The 19,448-nt window shown below is 42.4% G+C and overlaps 1 protein-coding gene across 3 annotated transcripts in view; it reads right to left on the bottom strand.

The window, feature by feature from the left end:
* Positions 1-19,448, bottom strand: part of LOC119954950 (UPF0606 protein KIAA1549-like) — a 323,510-nt gene that overhangs the window by 17,688 nt on the left and 286,374 nt on the right. For 2 of the 3 annotated variants that reach the window (XM_038780692.1, XM_038780693.1), the window contains 6 exons: positions 13,969-14,174; positions 12,903-13,126; positions 12,433-12,577; positions 9,937-10,242; positions 6,530-6,582; positions 2,481-2,608 (listed from right to left, as the gene is read on the bottom strand). In XM_038780692.1, coding sequence (XP_038636620.1) covers positions 2,481-2,608; positions 6,530-6,582; positions 9,937-10,242; positions 12,433-12,577; positions 12,903-13,126; positions 13,969-14,174 — 1,062 coding nt within the window. The remainder of the gene's footprint in view (positions 1-2,480; positions 2,609-6,529; positions 6,583-9,936; positions 10,243-12,432; positions 12,578-12,902; positions 13,127-13,968; positions 14,175-19,448) is intronic. The other variant, XM_038780694.1, reaches the window with a different exon arrangement.

Raw genomic sequence — 19,448 nt, forward strand, 5'->3', positions numbered from 1 at the left:
GCAGAGAGATCTCGGTGTCCATGTATATAGATCCCTGAAAGTTGCCATCCAGGTTGATAGGGTTGTTAATGTAAAGTAGGGTGTGTTAGCTTTTATTGGTAGAGGGATTCGGGGGCAGCACGGTAACATTGTGGATAGCACAATTGCTTCACAGCTCCAGGGTCCCAGGTTCGATTCCGGCTTGGGTCACTGTCTGTGCGGAGTCTGCACATCCTCCCCGTGTGTACGTGGGTTTCCTCCAGGTGCTCCAGTTTCCTCCCACAGTCCAAAGATGTGCAGGTTAGGTGGACTGGCCATGCTAAATTGCCCTTAGTGTCCAAAATTGCCCGTAATGTTGGGTAGGGTTACTGGGTTGTGGGGATAGGGTGGAGGTGTGGATCTTGGATGGGGTGCTCTTTCCAAGAGCCGGTGCAGACTCGATGGGCCGAATGGCCTCCTTCTGCACTGTAAATTCTATGTCTAATTCTATGGATTGAGTTTCGGAGTCATGAGGTCATGTTGCAGCTGTCCAAAACTCTGGTGTGGCTGCTTTTGGAGTATTGCGTGCAGTTCTGGTCGCCGCATTATAGGAAGGATGTGGAAGCAGAGGAGATTTACAAGGATGTTGCCTGGTATAGAGGGAAGATCTTATGAGGAAAGGCTGAGGGACTTGAGGCTGTTTTCGTTAGACAGAAGAACGTTAAGAGGTGACTTAATTGAGGCATACAAGATGATCAGAGGATTAGAAAGGGTGGACAGTGAGAGCCTTTTTCCTCGGATGGTGATGGCTAGCACGAGAGGACATAGCTTTAAATTGAGGGGAGATAGATATAGGACAGATGTCAGAGGTAGGTTCTTTACTCAGAGAGCAGTAAGGGCGTGGAATGCCCTGCCTGCAACAATAGTGGCCTCACCAACATTAAGGGCATGTAAATGGTCATTGGATAAACATATGGATGATAAGGGAATAGTGTAGATGGGCCTTGGTTTCACAGGTCGGCGCAACATCGAGGGCCGAAGGGCCTGTACTGCGCTGTAATGTTCTATGTTCTAAGTAGGTTTTTTTATTTAGTTAGTTCTCTCACCACTTTCTGCAGGCCAGTCTGTCATCTATATCCTTCAGGACTCAGCCAGTAGTGCTGCTGAGCTGCTTTTGGTAATGGACATTGAAGACTCCCCACCCAGCGTACATTGTGTCCTTGCTACCTTCAGTACATTGTCTAAGAGGTGTTCAACATGAAAGAGCACTGATTTGTCATAAGAGGGCAGGTGCTAATGGGCAGAAGTTTTCTTCCCCATGCTTGAACTGGCCATGGGAGTCTAGACTCAATGTTGAGGTCTCCAAGGGGTCACTCCCACCCAACCTTTTACTTCTGTGCCACCATATATTGTGCGTCCGTTTTGTCAGAGGAGTCTGCGACATTACTTGTGAATATGACCGTCAGGCTGTTGCTTTGATTCTTTTGTGGGACAGGCAGCTCTCCCATTTTTGGCACAGGGAAACAAATGTTAGGGAGGACTTTGCAGGTTCGACTAGACCAGTTATGCTTTTGCCATGTCTGGTTCCTGGGTCGATTCCCAGTGGTCCAGCCATTTTTCCCTCCTTAGACATTTTTGTAATGGTTTAATGCAATCGAGTGGCTTATTAGGCCATTTCAGAGGGCAGTTTAAGAATCATTTGCATTTTGCTGGTCCAGACTTATTTATAGGTAAGAACAGATTTCCTTACCAAAGGTACATTAATGAGCCAGGTGGGTTTTTACAACAATCCAGTAGTTTCATTTCAATATTTCTGCTTCTAATTTTTTATTTCACATTTAATTAATCAAATTTAAATTCCATAGCTTCTATGGATCTGGATAAGAAGTCCAAGCTTCTTGGTAACGTAATCAAGTATTATAACCACTATTCTCTCCTATAAAGCGGGAAATCCCTGAGGCAGGTCAGACAGTGTCTTTTAAGCTTGGTAAAAATGTAACAGCAGAAACACCACCCAACTAATGGAAGATAGCCTAGCTGTTAGAAAACTTGAAAGAACCAAACTATGAGCCCTGCCCAGAGCCTTTGATTCTTACGATTACCTTTTAATCTGACACTTTTACATCTGCATCACAAATGCAGGGGCTCGTTTAACACAATGGGCTAAACAGCTGGCTTGAAAAGCAGAACAAGGTCAGCAGCGCGGGTTCAATTCCTGTACCAGCCTCCCTGAACAGGTGCCGGAATGAGGCGACGCGGGGCTTTTCACAGTAACTTCATTTGAAGCCTACTTGTGCCAACAAGCAATTTTCATTGCATTCAGATGGGGGTGAGCTCCTAATATTGTGCTCGGTTTGCAAGTGAATAAATGCATGTTGTTTGAGGAGGGATTACTTGCAAGCAACTAGCCTACATAAATGCGACTTTACATGAATTATAACAGGAGCGCTGAGGACTCTGGAAATAGAATATTGCAAATGACTGAGATCGATTTTCTTCAACAGCCCATTGTACATTCATACCTGGATTGTGTCCCGAGGATCTTGTCTGGAATTCCTCAGCATATATAGGCCTGTTTGAGTATATCGCTTCCTGTTGGGATTGCTCCTTCCTCATCTCCTCTCCTGGCTGCATATATCCAGTCCCATGGCTAAATCAAACACAAGACACAAATCAGTAAAAACAATGTTTCAGCCATGCTGCAAGTGAACTTTTTAAATAATATTCTACACTGAAGGATTTACCATTTCCGTAATACAAAGACTGACCCAATTAGCAGAAAACCCAGGGTTTCACTTGAACCCACTGTAAAAATTGGAATTAAAATAACACTCCTAATTTTAAACTTGGTGCTGGGATTTGTTTCCCTGTGCCACAAATGGGAGAGCTGCCTGTCCCACAAAAGAGTCAAAGCACCAAGCACCACTTGGAACTTGCACTGATGCACAAATGTGGCACCCCAGGTGCATAGCTCATAAACATAGAACATAGAACAGTACAGCACAGAACAGGCCCTTCGGCCCTCAATGTTGTGCCGAGCCATGATCACCCTACTCAAACCCACGTATCCACCCTATACCCGTAACCCAACAAATTGCAGCATTGCAGGCGAAAGGTTTGGATTAGTTTACAATTGAGAGGATGAAGGAGTGGAAATTGACATTAATACCAATTTTGCACCATTTCTTTGCGGGGTTTTGGAGATCTTCTGCCAGTTAGTTTCGGAAAACTTAGTTGGAGATTCTGCCCCAGTTCATCAATGTAAGACTTTTTCCTGCATACGTTGACTCTTGTTATCACTGGACCGTTTGACATTACAATGGGGCTACATGGGAGAGGGTCAACATTTTTACCAATCTCTCACAAAGACAAGTTTGAAAAGGATGACAATGCATCATTTACTGAGTCTTTTCCAGAAAGTAACAAAATCTAAGAAACTAACTCAACAGATATGGTGATAAAGGTTCAGGGTCAGTATTCTTTTGTATTTTGCAGGTTGAGACCAGTCAAGAGGATTCAGGTGTAGAGATCGATAAGAATCGACCTTTCTATTGACCATGGCTTAATCTGACTGAGCCATTAAACCCAGAACAAAAATAAACTATTCAGCAAAATTTGGAAAATTCCATTAGGACTTCATTTCTTTTCAGGAGCCTGAGGGAAAATATATCAGATAATAAAAAGTTAAAGTAGAACCACACTTAATGCTGTGTTAAACTTCCTTGGCTGAATTAGTCATCAAGCTAATGGCTTGCACACACTGAGCATTTGCAATCGGGGGAACTGCGCATAACAAAATCTGGTTCAGACTGTAAATAAGTATGCAAGCAATGAATGGAAAATAATGTCTGGGTTAAAAAACGTACTCAGTTCTTTGAGGTGGAACAGATTACAAACATGTTAGGTAACGGGGATGCCCTGCTGATCTTCAGGCATTGCCAGCACCTTCATTGAGGAGTTAAACTGTTTCAATCAGATCATAGACAGAATTATCTATAATAATAATCTTTACTTTCACAAGTAGCCATTATTAACACTGCAATGAAGTTACTGTGAAAAGCCCCTAATCACTACATTCTGGCACCTGTTCGGCTACACAGAGGAAATTCAGAATGTCCAAATTACCTAACCGCGCATCTTTCAGGGCTTGTGGGAGGAAACCGGAGCACCCGGAGGAAACCCACGCAGACACAGGGAGAACGTGCAGACAGTGACCCAAGCCAGGAATCGAACCTGGGACCCTAGCGCTGTGAAGCAACAGTGCTAACCACTATGCTACCGTGCCGCATACCTGATAGATTTCTAACTTTTCTGGAGTGTGCAACGTATTACTTGTCGCTATCAGGTGGTGTCCCAAGGAAAGATCTAACTGATGGCCTTAATTGCAAACACACCTGCCCAGCCACCACTTCTCCTCCTCCTCAACACAAAATTTAAATGCAAAGGTCACCCAGAGGGACACCTGGAATTTGTATATAGGGAAACAGGAGCAGACATGTTCCGGGTTCAAGAAATTCTCAGCAAATTAATTTCACCAAAACAGAAAAGAACATGAGAAAAGGTGGAAACAAGAACAGTGGTTACTCAAGTCTAAGCAAATGAATGCACTAAAACAGAAAGAACCCAACATACAGGAAGAACTTTAAAAAGCAGTTCAAGTGCTCCAGCCATATTGCCTTTCTCAGCCTCTACAATTTCATTTTCAATGCTCTTAGCTTAGCTCCAGAACTTCAGACATTTCTGATTAAAACAGTGCCTTGCTTATTTGAATGTTATTTACTTACACAAGAGTGTATGCATTCCGTTAATTGCCAAGATATGCCTTTGGAGGAAAAAGGATGAGCAGCGTATAATTTAGGAAATTCTTCAGAGTCACAGAATTACAGTGGGATAGGAGGTGGTCATACAGCCCATGTCAACGCTCTGTAGATAAATCCAGTCAGGCCCGTTCCCCATATGTCTGCAAGTTTATTTCCTGCAAATTCCCATCCAATTTCCTTTCAACATCATTCATCATCTCCACTTTCACCATACTCCTTGGCAGTGGGTTTCAGGTGTGTACATCTGCTGTGTAGAAATTTTCCTCCGCACATCTCCTCCCATCTCATCAAAAGTTTACTTTTGTGCCCTCTAGTTCTTGTATGATCACTCAATGGGAACAATGTTTCTTTGTCTACCTTATCTAAACCTGTCATAATCTTGAACAACTCCAATAATACTCCTCTCAATCTTTGTTCAAAGGAGAACGACTCAGCTTCTCCAACATAACCTCGTTGCTCAAATTCCTCATTCCTGAAACCATTCTGGTCAATTTCCTCTACACCCTCTCCAAGGATCATCATATCCTTTCTAAAGTGTGGTGACCAGAGCTTGACACAATACTCAAAGCTTGATAAAGTTCAGCGTAACTTCCCTATTTTGTTTTACTCAAAGCCTTTATTTATGGTGCTTAAAATTCCATATACTTTACAATTACTCTCTCTGTACGACCTGCTGCCTTCAAAGGTCAATGCACAAGTACTGCTAGGTGCTTCTGTCCCTACACACCCGTTAGAACTGTGCAATTCAGTCTATATTACCTCTGCTCATCCCTTCTGACAAAATGCATCATCTCACATTTCTCTGTATAAAATTCGATCAGCCACTCACCTGCCTATTCTGCTAGTCTACATCCTGTTGCAGTTGATTGGCATCACCCGCATTGTTTGTCACACCTCCAAGTTTGGCATCATTGACAAATTTTGGATATTGGAATACAGAAATTCCAAGTCATATATGAATTGTATATATGTTTCAAATCAAAAGATGCATTGGTCCCAGCACTAGTCCTCGTATTCAGTTTGTTTTCCCCTATTTGGTGACACAGTCACCAGAGAGCTATCCTTTCCAAATGTTATCTCTCAAGCAGAAAGTTGCTGACCCCAAAGATCAGGGGAGAAATCCAATTAAGATTGGACTGAGCTCAAGTGAGGCCACTTGCATTTTACACTGGTGCACCTTGCTTACAAGGATTTCTTGCTTGACAAGTCTTTTTTTTTTAAGATTCAAATGGATTCCTGATCATCCCCCAAAGCTATGAAAAGCTTGTAACAATTCGTATTGTAATCGATCTTTCAACTGTGATTGAAAGAGCTGGGCAGTTTCAAAACTGCAGAATACATAACCCTTTATAAGGCAAATCCAAGCCATTTTCCAGCCTCTGTTTGTAAGTTCCTCTTATTTGATGACTGCATGTTAGGTTAAGAGACAATTTTTCATGTTAAAAAAGCGAAATTCCAAAAGACAGATTCATGACTAGTTTTCTCATTGCTCTTGAAACTAGTTTCCTACCCTTTGCTCAACTACGTATTTTATAATCAGCTAGATTTCAACTTTTGTACCCTCTCATTGTCACAAGTACAGTTGAAAAACAACTTATTCAAGACTATTAGTTTTCTTTTGGGCAGCAGGAATGCACTTAATGTGGATGTAATTAGTAACAGAATCATTGTCAAAACCCATTAGTTTAAGTGTGAGGAAAGGATCCAGAGTTGTCCACCCCGATTTGATTTGCCATTGGTTAATTTCTTACTTGCGCAGGTGACATGCTCCAGAAGGTGGGTTCATTCCTGTCTCTTCATATCTCTGAGGAACCAAAAAAAAAAGAGATCAGGACGTATTAACTAATAACATTCATACATTTCTAGCCTCTACATTTTCATTTGTGAACTGGGCAGCAACTCTCAGAAGCAAAGAGATGATATCAAATGAAATGAAATGAATATCGCTTATTGTCACAAGTAGGCTTCAACGAAGTTACTGTGAAAAGCCCCTAGTCGCCACATTCTGGCGCCTGTTTGGGGAGGCTGATATGGGAATCGAACCGTGCTGCTGGCCTGCCTTGGTCTGCTTTCAAAGCCAGCGATTTAGCCCTGTGCTAAACAGCCCCTTGTGAGACTCAAGGTAAAGAATGACTTAGTAAATGTAACTATATTTGGCATGCTTTTCATCTCCTAGGCCATCCTGTACCAATGGTTTAACACCTTGGCCATTTCATGATTCTATTTATCTGAAGAGGAAGAATGTGCAGGGTTGCACGGAGAAGGTGGGGGGGAGTGGCACTGGGTGAATTCTCCTTCAGAGAGCCAGCATGGGCATGACAGGTTGAATGATCTCCTCTTATGCTGTAACCATCCTATGATTTTATATGGACAGGTTAAGTGAATGGACAACAGAGCAGTAGGTGGAATATCATGTGGGGAAGTGTGAGGTTATGCACTTTGATTGTGAGAATAGGAAAATAGAATCTTTTTTACAAGGTGTGAAGCTGTGTAATATGCAGAGGGACTTTGGTGTACCTGTGCAAGAATACGAATTTAGCATGCAGGTAAAGCAAGCAAATAGAAAGGTTAATGACATGTTGGCCTTTATCGCAAGGGGATAGCAGTACAACAATAAGGATGCATTTCTACAATTGTACGGGCTTTTGCGAAACCACAGCTGGAGTACTGTGTGAAGTTTTAGTCTCCATATTTGTGAAAGGATACACCTGTATTGGAGAAGTACAGAAAAGGTTCACTAGGCTGGTCGCTGCCATGAGTGGGTTGTCCTATGATGATTATATTAGCCTACTCGCTGGAGCTGAGAAGAATAAGGCGTACAATATTCTGAAGGGGCTCAATAGGGTGGCTGTGGAATTGAAACAGGGAGGGGCACAGCATTTAGGTAAAGAGTCATCCATTTAGGATTGAGATTAGGAGAAATTTCTTCAATCAAAGGATTGTGAATTTTTGGAACTCTCTACCCCAGAGTATTGTGGAGGCAAAATAGTTGAGAATATTCAAGTCTGAGATAAACAGATTCATGATCTTTCAGGGAATGGAGGAACATAGAGAGCAGGCAGGAAAATGAGTAGAGGTAGAATATAAGCCATGATCGCACTGATGATGGAGCAGGCTCAAGAGGCGGATCTACTGTAGAATAGGGTCTATTATAGAGTAGGAGCATAATGGTAATCCAGAGGTTCAGACTATTGTTCCAGAAATAAGGATTCAAATTCCACACATGACTCCAGATCCACAGCAACGTGATTGACTCTTAATTGCCTTCTAAGATGGCATAGAATTGTATCAAACTGGAGAAAAGTACTCTGTGGGTGTACACAGGATGTACCACACAGACCCCAGCAGCTCAAGAAGCCTTCTTGAGAACAATTAGGGAGGGCAATAAACACTGGCCTTTGCCATAATGCTCACATCTCAAGAATGAATTTTGAAAAATTACAACCCAACAAACCCTCTTGCATCATCAATCTGCTGTATACTTCATAAGGCATCTTCCAAGGGGAAAAAATGTACCAAAAGTCTTTAGAAAAGCAACTAAAGAAGGGTGATGAGGAGCCAGTGAAGACAGCAGTAAAAGTACAAGAGAAAGTCACTGCTGTAGGCTTTAATACAGACCACTTACTGCTTAGGAGCCCATACCATTTTCAAACCATCCATCATTGTTTCATCTTCTGCACTGAATCACAATCTCAACAATTTGCCAACAGTGCCATACCTCACGCAGCACAGCCATCACCCAGCCTCACAAATCTCTGTGTAAAGCCTGTAATAACTATTTGAGAGGGCAGCATGGTGGCGCAGTGGTTAGTGCTGCTGCCTCACGGCGCCGAGGTCCCCACATTCTACCCGGGGGCGAAACCCATGCAAACACGGGGAGAATGTGCAAACTCCACACGGACAGTGACCCAGAGCCGAGATTGAACCTGGGACCTCGGCAACCCAAAAGATGTGCAAGGTAGGTGAATTGGCCACACTAAATTGGTCCTTAATTGGAAAAAATGAATTGGGTACTCTAAATTTTTTTTTTTTTTAAACTATTTGATATTTTTCTGTAACAAGCATCCTTTACGAGTGATTTCCTGTCTCACTGTATTGCATGTGGTGACCTAACTGGTGCTGCAATCCCTTTGGCTATAAGAGAGAGGATGGTGGGTCATGGTGTTACCGGAATGGTAAAATTAAGCACAAGCCAACACGTATTGCTCGTTGAGGCCCTTTTGAGGCCTCAGGTCTGTAAAAAAGTGCTGCCTGTAATTTACAGGCCTAATGGTAAATGGAGAGGTGGAAAATAAATTGTAGGAGTCTGGGTTTGCGACATTCTGTTTCATTACCAACATCGGGACCAGCTAGAAGACATACACATAACTCTACATTGACTGGACATAGTGCCCAGGCTCCATACAGTGAAGCCAGGACATCAACCATATATTAAAATTCTCATTTAAGAACACTGGATAGTAATACATTGAAGAATAAAGGTTGTTGAACTCTGTCAGAAGCTGATGGAAAAGGATTTTTAAAACCCAATTAACCTGTCAAAGACGATTTGGGTCATTTACTGTCCATACTGGAATAGCATGCATTAGCATCTTTTGTTCCAGCATAGAAAGATTTTCAATGGTTGGCAAGCATGCATGGCTAAATAAAATGCAAAACATGGAAAACTGAATTGTGTACCTGCTGCGCTTATCTTACTCTTGAGAAATTGTAAGTGTAATCAATGATTCCTAATCAGAATTTCAAATCAGGCTAGTTGTAATTACAACAGGCCTGAGGATTAAGCGATGCTTTTGGACACTGGCCCTTCAACGTTTGGATCTGAGTTTCAATTCCATCAGATTAATAAAATGCAAGTCCCCACCTGCATGGAAGAATCCCACTCGAATCGAGTTTCGATGGACTCAATCCAGTTTTGGGTATCTCTTGGTTTTTCCAACATTAAACATGGGCAAAGGCAATATTACTCAGATCACTGTCACTTAATCATTGCGAGTTATATTTTATTCTTTGCATTAGGATAAAGATATTGGATGAAAATTAATTAAGTCAAAATAAAAATCTGGAAAACGATGAAAAAAAAACATTTGAAACTGATGTCACTTCAGCATATGTGCCATAATGCAAATGTTTACATATGTATGAACATATTACATACCGTGACATATGGATTGCTGAGACTCTGGGGTTGTTCATACACTGGAGTCCAGTGGCTGTTAGCAGACACTCTGGTTCCCCTGATAGGAGTGCTGGTGGCTGGCTGACCAAGGCAGACTGCTGACTGGACTTTTCCAGGACTACCTGGAGCTGCCAAAGCAAATGCATCATCGAGCAGAGAGTACATCTGCTGCCTTGCCTCTTCAATGGATGGCTGTGGTGGAATATATGGTGGGGGAGCGGGAGGGGGAGGGTGTGCGTGTGATGGAGAATGAAGTCTAGGCTCCCGAGGCAGGTCAGGGTCCGACTGCAAAACACAGAACCAGATCAAGATTAGGTCAGTGGAACTGGGGCAATTATAGGAGATACAATGTAGTGAAGGCAGATAGCATGCAACTGTTTGGTGCCTGGTTAACCTGAAACATCTTAGCCTGACCCAGTATGATATCTACTATTCAAAATGAAGTTCTTTCAGAGTCCTTCTTCCAATTTTTACGAGTCTGTGGACAGGAGCGAAGTACAGAACAGTGTTACAAATTTCACAGTTAGCATGCTTTGTAAATATGGTTCAATTGACTATTTAGGAAGTTTTCAAACTGGTGTGATGGCAGTTGGAGCCTTGCCAAGCTGTGCTTCAGAGTGGTAGAATGGATTGCATTGGCAATCTATTTCATAAGAAGTTCCAGGCTGCAACCATGTCAACACAAGGAGCGAAACAAAGATCAATAAAATCAACCTACACACTTCCTGGTCTTCACAGGCGGACTCCATCAGCCTTGGATCATTAAAATCCGCAATTTATACAATTCATACATAATCATTGGGATTTTGTTCCTCTGACAGAATGTTTTCCTTTTCTGTAGAAGCATTCGTTTCAAAGTCTGGTTGGAACCTCTGGTCAACACCTCCAAACTTGGGCAACAGTTTGAGTGATTAATAGTCCAATGGGAACTATGGCAGTCAATCTCATATATGACAGCACTACCCAAATTATCTACTTAAGGCACAGGCGGCCTTCTTGCAACACAGGTGAATGCTACCACTTCAAGCAATTGTTCTGACAGTGCCAAAGACTGAGAGTAAAACAACATTAACTGAAATGTGCTTTACCCAGACTTAACTTTGACTCAAATTTACAGTATACACATATCTTTCATAACTAGCATTCCACAAGTTTTAGTAAAAGGAATATACTGTCATAGAGCAGTGTGATGTGATGGACATATTGGTCAATTCCAAGGAACTGATCATGGTGTGGTAACCTGACAGGGCCTAGCTTTGAGTTTGATTAAATTGGATATTTTAAAGAATTAGGAACTTTAATTCAAACTGCAGTCAAACTTCAGGCAGGCTGTTGGGAATTCAGACTTGACCAAAATCAGATACACGACCGACAGAGAAACTCCAGAACATGTCTGGAGCTCCCCCTGTCAATCAGCCATCAGGTGATCATCGCACCCTATTGATATGCACCAGTTTATAGTCAGTAGCCCAGAGCAGGCCAGACTCTTGGGCACCGTGAGTTCCTGCCGTTACCTTAAACGTCAACAGGTTATGTGCAAGCAATACTGCAAGAGGTGGAAACCTGGGATGGGCTCAGGTGCCCTATCAATCGGACCATTGGATGCTGAGACCCCCTCCTGAAGCCTCATTGGCAGAAAGCCAGAGGAAATGGCAAAAGGTTACAAAGGGAGGGAGGATAAAAATAGGCACCCGAGGCATTTCAGCAGTGAAGATCTAATACAGAGGCAATCGAGACACCTGACCAAAGATGGAAGGAAGCAGCGTGCGAGACCCACCTTCGCAAAGACGCACCTGAGAGACTCAGTGAATCTGACCCATGGCTCAACCAGAGTCATCTTTGCAGCTGGTATAACAAATCTTGGGAATCTTTAGTAAATCTTATTGGGTCAATTTAAGAGTAAATATTGTTGTTGCAAAATAAAGTTGGGTTTGATTTTATACTTGTGCTCTTTGTTCTCTTCGCTACATCTAGTTCACACTTTGATTAAAATACATGTCGATGTATCTGAGATTTTACAGATACAACAATGGGCATTCTCTTGCTATTACTAATGAGATGGGTTATAGATCGCAGATGTAACAGATAAATGAAGGAGGGAGAAAGATGATACATGAATCAAGTTGTTCTTGCATACTCTCCATTAACTTCAGCACAACTAGTTAAAACTAACTCATCTATAACATAGCAAAATATCCCCAAGTGCTCCACAAACAAGGAAGATAAGACCATGAACAGGAAGCAAGAAAATAAGGGATGTAGTGAAAAACTTGTCAAAGATGGGTTTTAAAGGGGTCTCTGAAGGTGAGTAGATGTAGCTAGGTGGAAGGACTATACAACAATCTTGGAGCCAACAGTTTGTCCTCTCAGTCGTAGATGATGCATTGACTTTAACGGAGGGAAGGTGGATAAAATAGGTATCTCGAAGGCAAAAAACAAACAAGTCAGATGTAATTATGGTTCTTCCATACTTACAACATAAGCTGCATTGTTCACTCCAGGTGGCTTTTTGTAGGTCCCATCACTGTCTGTGGTTATCAACCTATCTTTTTCTGCATCCATCATGCTGCCGTTGACCTGGTGTCTCCTTCTCTGTCTTGGAGATCTCTTAGTACGATAACTAGAGTGAAAAGTCAAAGTCTTATTGGAAATTATCTACCACATTGTGCTGTGGAGTCAAATCGCTATTCCAAGAGATTGAAATCAGCACAATAGCCATAAATACATAATGAATACAATTACAGGTTCAGAAAATCTGAATAAAAAATAAACAATGCTGGAACTGCTCAGCAGGTCTGGCAACATCCACGGAGAGAGAAACAGAGTTCATGTTTTAGACGGATGACCTTGCATCAGGTCATAGACCTGAAACATTAACTCTTGTTTCTCTCTCTCCACAGAAGCTGCTAAAGCTGTTCAGCATTTTATTTTTATTTTATGCCTACCTTTTCCTTGGTTCCACAAGGACAGATGGACCAACAATACTGGGATCAAGGATTCTGTCAATGTGGACCTGTGCTCTACGGTAAGCTTTACGCCTTTCCTTAGTGTCAATGGTACCAACTTCATCCATGATGGGGAAGTCATAGTGTCCTTTCCTTTTGGCCCGCAGTCTGATCTTATTACGATGGTGTTCAATTTCAGATTTCTGTCGCAAAGCCCTCTGAACCTGTATGAGAAGGAGAATGAAGATATTTAGTTATTTACAGCTTGATGTCATTCTCTAGCACCTTCGTGGATTGGTACTAAAGGTCTTTAAAAGTGATCCTGAAGAATGTGTAATGTCCTTGTCGGGTGGCCTGATTTATTTAAAAGAACACTTGTAGCTAAAGCTATAAATGATTTATTAACATTATCTGTGGGTCAACTACATACTAAACAACTGATGAATAACAGTATGATTATGCATAAGCAACCACTCTCTCCAGCGTCCTCCAGCCAGTCATCTGACTCTAACATTCACTTATATGCTAGTGCGCCTCCTACTGGTCATTCGGTGAATTACAACACAACCATGGCATCACTACACAATGGTTCTTCAATGCCCACAAACAATACCTTTGAATTGTTGCCCTGGGCCAAAGGGGGACGAGATGTGTGAATCTGTATTGTTCTTTGTTCTTCAGTGTTTTGGCCAAGGGTGGTATCATGACCGGTACAAGCTTATGTTCAAGATGTTCAATAGATAGATTAATGAGATCTAGTCCAATCCTTATTCCATGCTTGTTTGTCATGCTTTCAATATCTTATTACTTTATCTCATTACGGGGTTTCAATAGCCACATTTTGTTTTCATTTAGTTCAAGCATTTTTTGTGAAATGACAACTGGCTTTGCTCACTACCAACTGAACTTTGAAGAAATTTATTGTTTGAGGCATCTTCAGCAAGTTAAACAGATGTATTAAGATGATCTGAAGGAAGACCTGTTGCACTTTTTAAACTCTTGAATGAAAATGACATTCAAGTCAATTCCTATGCCATCTCTCCCGGGAAACTACAGAATCTCTCACCTCTTTATTTATTTTGTTTGTTTCGGCAACTCGCTCGGGAAGCAATGGATTCTGTAAAGGAGGTGCTGGGATTGGTTGCATGGCGATGAGCTGAATCTTGCTTGGTAGCCGCTTCCCTGCCTCAGATGGGCGTGACATCCGATCAACATGGTCGAAAATTGAAGCTGATGAAGGCTGTTCATCAGTCCTGCTGATCTGAGCAGGTCCTAGAATAGATTGTGAGGGTTAGTCTACAGAATGCCCTGGAATCAAACTAACATAGTTGTGACAAAAGGCAATAGGAACCCATAATCAAAAAAACATAAGAACATAAGACTTCTGCCATTCAGTACGATCGTGACCGATATTCTCCACCTGCTGTCCACAAATCAGTGCAAGGTCACTTAAGCTGCCACATGATAAAGTAGTTTAGTGATTTAGTTGGACGAATAATCCAGAGAATGACAGTTTCAGCTATGACCAAAAAGAATGGAAAACATTGGCCGAATGGTCTACTCCTGTTCTTTATCGCGCATTTTGAAAGAAAGAGGACAACATCGGACTTCAAGAAATGCAGGGGCATTTTTTTTCAAAAGTTCATTCACAGAATGAGTGCACCAATGGCAGGGTCAGTATGTATTGCCCATCCCAGATTGCCTTTAATTGCAAGAACAGAGGCGAGTCACGGGATAAAAGAACAACAGAGCAGCGGGTGTGAGAACAGAGCAAGACCATCGGGGAGATAAAAGAGTGGCACAGCATCACTAAGATAGCGAACAGAGCGAGGCTGAAGGGAATGTGCGTAGTTTCGAAGCCCACTTACTTTGAAAGAAATCTTATTGTGACATCAGACAGAAGGAAGTGAAAAATGAAAATGAAAATCACTTATTGTCACGAGTAGGCTTCAATGAAGTTACTGCGAAAAGCCCCTAGCCGCCACATTCTGGCGCCTGTCCGGGGAGGCTGGTACGGGAATCAAACCGTGCTGCTGGCCTGCTTGGTCTGCTTTAAAAGCCAGCGATTTAGCCTGGTGAGCTAAACCAGCCCCTAATGTAAGTGACTGGTGGGTGAGCATTTTCTCTTCTTCTCTCTCCAAGGTCTGAAGCTGAGAAATTAAAATTTTCAACTGAGTGACAGTAACAGGAAGTGAATTGATAAAAATATAAGCACAAAGCAGGTCCAGAGGCATTAATTTACGGGGAAGTAGTTTAAACGTACAGGGAAGATACAAGTATTGTATTAAATTCATAGGTTAACTAGTTAGTAATAATAATAATCTTTATTAATGGCACAAGTAGGCTTACTTTAACACTGCAATGAAGTTTTTGCGAAAATCCCCTAGTCGCCACATTCCGGCGCCTGATCGGTTACACAGAGGGAGAATTCAGAATGTCCGATTCACCTAAAAGCACGTGTTTTGGGGCTTGTGGGAGGAAACCAAAGCACCCGGAGGAAACACAGGCAGATACTTTTTTTTGTGAGAATTCATGACATGTTAAATGGCATTCCCAAAACGAAATATGGAAAATCGCTTATTGTCACGAGTAGGCTTCAATGAAGTTACTGTGAAAAGCCCCTAGTCGCCACATTCCGGCGCCTGTTCGGGGAGGCTGGTACAGGAATGGAACCGTGCTGCTGGCCTACCTTGGTCTGCTTTAAAAGCCAGCGATTTAGCCCAGTGTGCTAAACCAGCCCCATTAGTATGAAAGTTGAACTATCACCATTCAGCCATGAAAGCAGCGAGGGGAAAATGCCAACTTGTTTTTCCAACAGCCTGACTTTTGGCCCCTCTCTGAACTTTCCGCTTCCACCCATCACTGTTGAGTAAGTCAAGGAGTATATAAAGGGATGCAGATAGCTTAAGCGAGAGAACAAAGATCTGATACGAAAGATGGACTTGTTTCATCAGCACTGCCTATGTATGATCCTGGGTATCAAGAGACACAACTCACTTACAGTGCTACTGAGGACCGGTCAAAAGCACCTGCAGGATGTTAAGACGGAATGACGAAAGACTGGCTGGGCACGTATTTCAAACCCTGGACTTACGCCCAGTCAGAATGGACAGACCCAGGGAAACACACTTAAGGAATACCTTCAAGATTGGGACACTACCTGAGCTGAGGAAATGAAATTGTTGTGGATCAGGGCATGTGGTGGAGTCTTGCTGCCCAGTGTCATGCATGGGAGGAACTATGTCTAAGTAAGAAAGTATAATGTGTGAAAATGTGATGTTGTCCGCTTTGGAATAAAGAACAGAAAAGCAGAATATTATTTAAATGGAGAGAGACTGCAAAATGCTGTGGTAGAGAGGGATCTTGATGTTCTTGTACATGAATTGCAAATAGTTAGCAGGCAGGTACAATAAGTAATTAGACAAATGGAATGTTGACCTTTATTGCAACAAGTATGGAATGTAAAAAGTCTTGTTACAACTGCACAGGGCATTGGTGAGACCTCACCAAGAGTACTGTGTACAGTTTTGGTTTCCTTACCAAAGAAAATATATGCAGAAAATACGGAGGTGGGGGATTGAGGGTGATTTAGAGATGTGGATTAGAAATTGGCTAGTTGAAAGAAGACAGGGAGTGGTAGTTGATGGGAAATGTTCAGAATGGAGTTCAGTTACGAGTGGCGTACCACAAGGATCTGTTCCGGGGCCGTTGCTGTTTGTCATTTTTATAAATAACCTAGAGGAGGGCGCAGAAGGATGGGTGAGTAAATTTGCAGACGACACTAAAGTCGGTGGAGTTGTAGACAGTGCGGAAGGATGTTGCAGGTTACAGAGGGACATAGATAAGCTGCAGAGCTGGGCTGAGAAGTGGCAAATGGAGTTTAATGTAGAGAAGTGTGAGGTGATTCACTTTGGAAAGAATAACAAGAATGCGGAATATTTGGCTAATGGTATCATTCTTAGCAGTGTGGATGAGCAGAGGGATTTCGGTGTCCATGTACATAGATCCCTGAAAGTTGCCACCCAGGTTGATAGGGTTGTGAAGAAGGCCTATGGGGTGTTGGCCTTTATTGGTAGAGGGATTGAGTTCCGGAGCCATGAGGTCATGTTGCAGTTGTACAAAACTCTAGTACGGCCGCATTTGGAGTATTGCGTACAGTTCTGGTCGCCTCATTATAGGAAGGACGTGGAAGCTTTGGAACGGGTGCAGAGGAGATTTACCAGGATGTTGCCTGGTATGGAGGGAAAATCTTATGAGGAAAGGCTGATGGGCTTGAGGTTGTTTTCGTTAGAGAGAAGAAGGTTAAGAGGTGACTTAATAGAGGCATACAAAATGATCAGAGGGTTAGACAGGGTGGACAGCGAGAGCCTTCTCCCGCGGATGGAGGTGGCTAGCACGAGGGGACATAGCCTTAAATTGAGGGGTAATAGATATAGGACAGAGGTCAGAGGTAGGTTTTTTACGCAAAGAGTGGTGAGGCTGTGGAATGCCCTACCTGCAACAGTAGTGAACTCGCCAACATTGAGGGTATTTAAAAGTTTATTGGATAAGCATATGGATGATAAGGGCATAGTGTAGGCCTTTAGTTTTTTTCCATGTCGGTGCAACATCGAGGGCCGAAGGGCCTTTACTGCGCTGTATCGTTCTATGTTCTATACTTGCATTGGACATAATTCAAAGGCGGCTCACTCAGCTGATTCTTGGGATGAAGGGATGGTTGAATGAGGAAAGGTTAAGTAGGTTTAGTCTCTACTCATTGGAGTGTAGAAGAATGAGAGATGATCTTATTGAAACATTTAAGATTCTGAGGAGGCTTTGTCAACAGGCAGATGCTGAGAGGATGTTTCTCTAACTGGGGAATCTACAATGAAAAGTGACAGTTTAAAAATTAAGACTAAGAGGAGGCAAAATTGTTTCTCAGGGGTCTTTAGTCTTTGGAATTCTCTACCACAGAGAGTAGAGGCTGAGTCATTGAATATATTCAAGGCTTAGTCAGGAGGTTTTTAATCTACAAGGGAGTCAAGGGCTATGGGGAGTGTGCAGGAGAGTTAGACCAGACTCAAGATCAACACAACAATGATCTTATTCAAATGCAGAGCAGGTTCGACGGGCTGAATGCTGCTCCTATTTCTTATTATCACTTCAAGGGAAGTTATGGGTTAACTATATTGTTGTTGACCTGGAGTCATATAAGAGGCCTGACTGGGTTACTTCCCTGAAGGGCAGGTGTAAGCCACTTTGTTAATTACATGGTCACTATAACTGATTAACTCCAGTTAATAAATAAATGTGGAATATAGTACCACCTACCATGTTGGAATTTGAACTTGTATCTCTGAATCATTAGTCCGGGCATCTGCAACTGTCCAGTAACAAAACCACTGTGATACTCACCTATAGAGATCTAATGTTCAAAATCTTAAAAGTATCACATTTTGTACACACATTTCAAGTCTCCTCTCCACTTCATGCTAGTAAAGCTATTGACTGGGCAATAACGGGGAGGTTCCATTCATTCCATTGGGAGAAATGTTTATAGAATGGTCCAGAATTGATTAAAAGTAACTTGATCACAGTACCAACAAGAAAGTGATCAGTGTATGTTGCAAACAACCCAACATCTTTGGAATGGTCAGCTCTGCATTGGTTCCGATTAACTTGGAACTTGGGAACCTTACGAGATAGGGGAAGGTGCTGAGAAGTGGGCTGCTGCATTCCATTCAGGGCTGCTTGGTGGAAAGGAGACACAAACTGGGCAGCACTAGCACAAATGAATAGCACTGTGACTTCCCAGCGCCAGGGTCCCAGGTTCGATTCCCTGCTGGGTCATTGTCTGTGCGCAGTCTGTACGTTCTCCCAGTGTCTGTGTGGGTTTCCTCTGGGTGCTCCGGTTTCCTCCCACAGTCCAGAGACGTGCAGGTTAGGTAGATTGGTCATGCTAAATTGTCCTTAGTGACCAAAAAAAGGTTAGGAGCGGTTATTCGGTTCTGGGGATAGGTTGGAAGTGAGGGTTTAAGTGGGTCGGTGCAGACTCGATGGGCCGATTGGCCTCCTTCTGCACACTATGTTCTATCTACAGCAAGTCAACAAAATTACAGATCCCATAAGTGGTCCCCTGCTCCTAATGAAACTTACTGTACATCTATTTTCAGATGAAGAGCAGCAGCTGGAGTCAAGAATTCATGTCTGGAAACCAGCAAGAATCAGGATTTCTGATCCAGGCACTAGCAGGAGTCAGGCTGCCAGAATTTTTAAGGTGGTCTCACTTTAAGCTTTGATAACATGCCTATACATATTGGGAGCTTGATAAAAGTTGTACAAAAGGGATTAAACTAGCAGCTAAAATTTCAGTTTTACAGACTGATCACGTCAATTATGACACTTAACTATAATAAAGCCATCCTCTCAAATTTTAATAAGCCATCCTCTCAAATTTTAATAACAATAATCTTTATTAGTGTCACATGTAGACTTACATGTTACTGTGAAAATTCCTGAGTCGCCACACTACGGCGCCTGTTCGGGTACACCAAGGGAAAATTCAGA

Source organism: Scyliorhinus canicula, chromosome 20, assembly GCF_902713615.1.
Source record: "Scyliorhinus canicula chromosome 20, sScyCan1.1, whole genome shotgun sequence".
NCBI classification, from domain to species: Eukaryota; Metazoa; Chordata; class Chondrichthyes; order Carcharhiniformes; family Scyliorhinidae; genus Scyliorhinus; species Scyliorhinus canicula.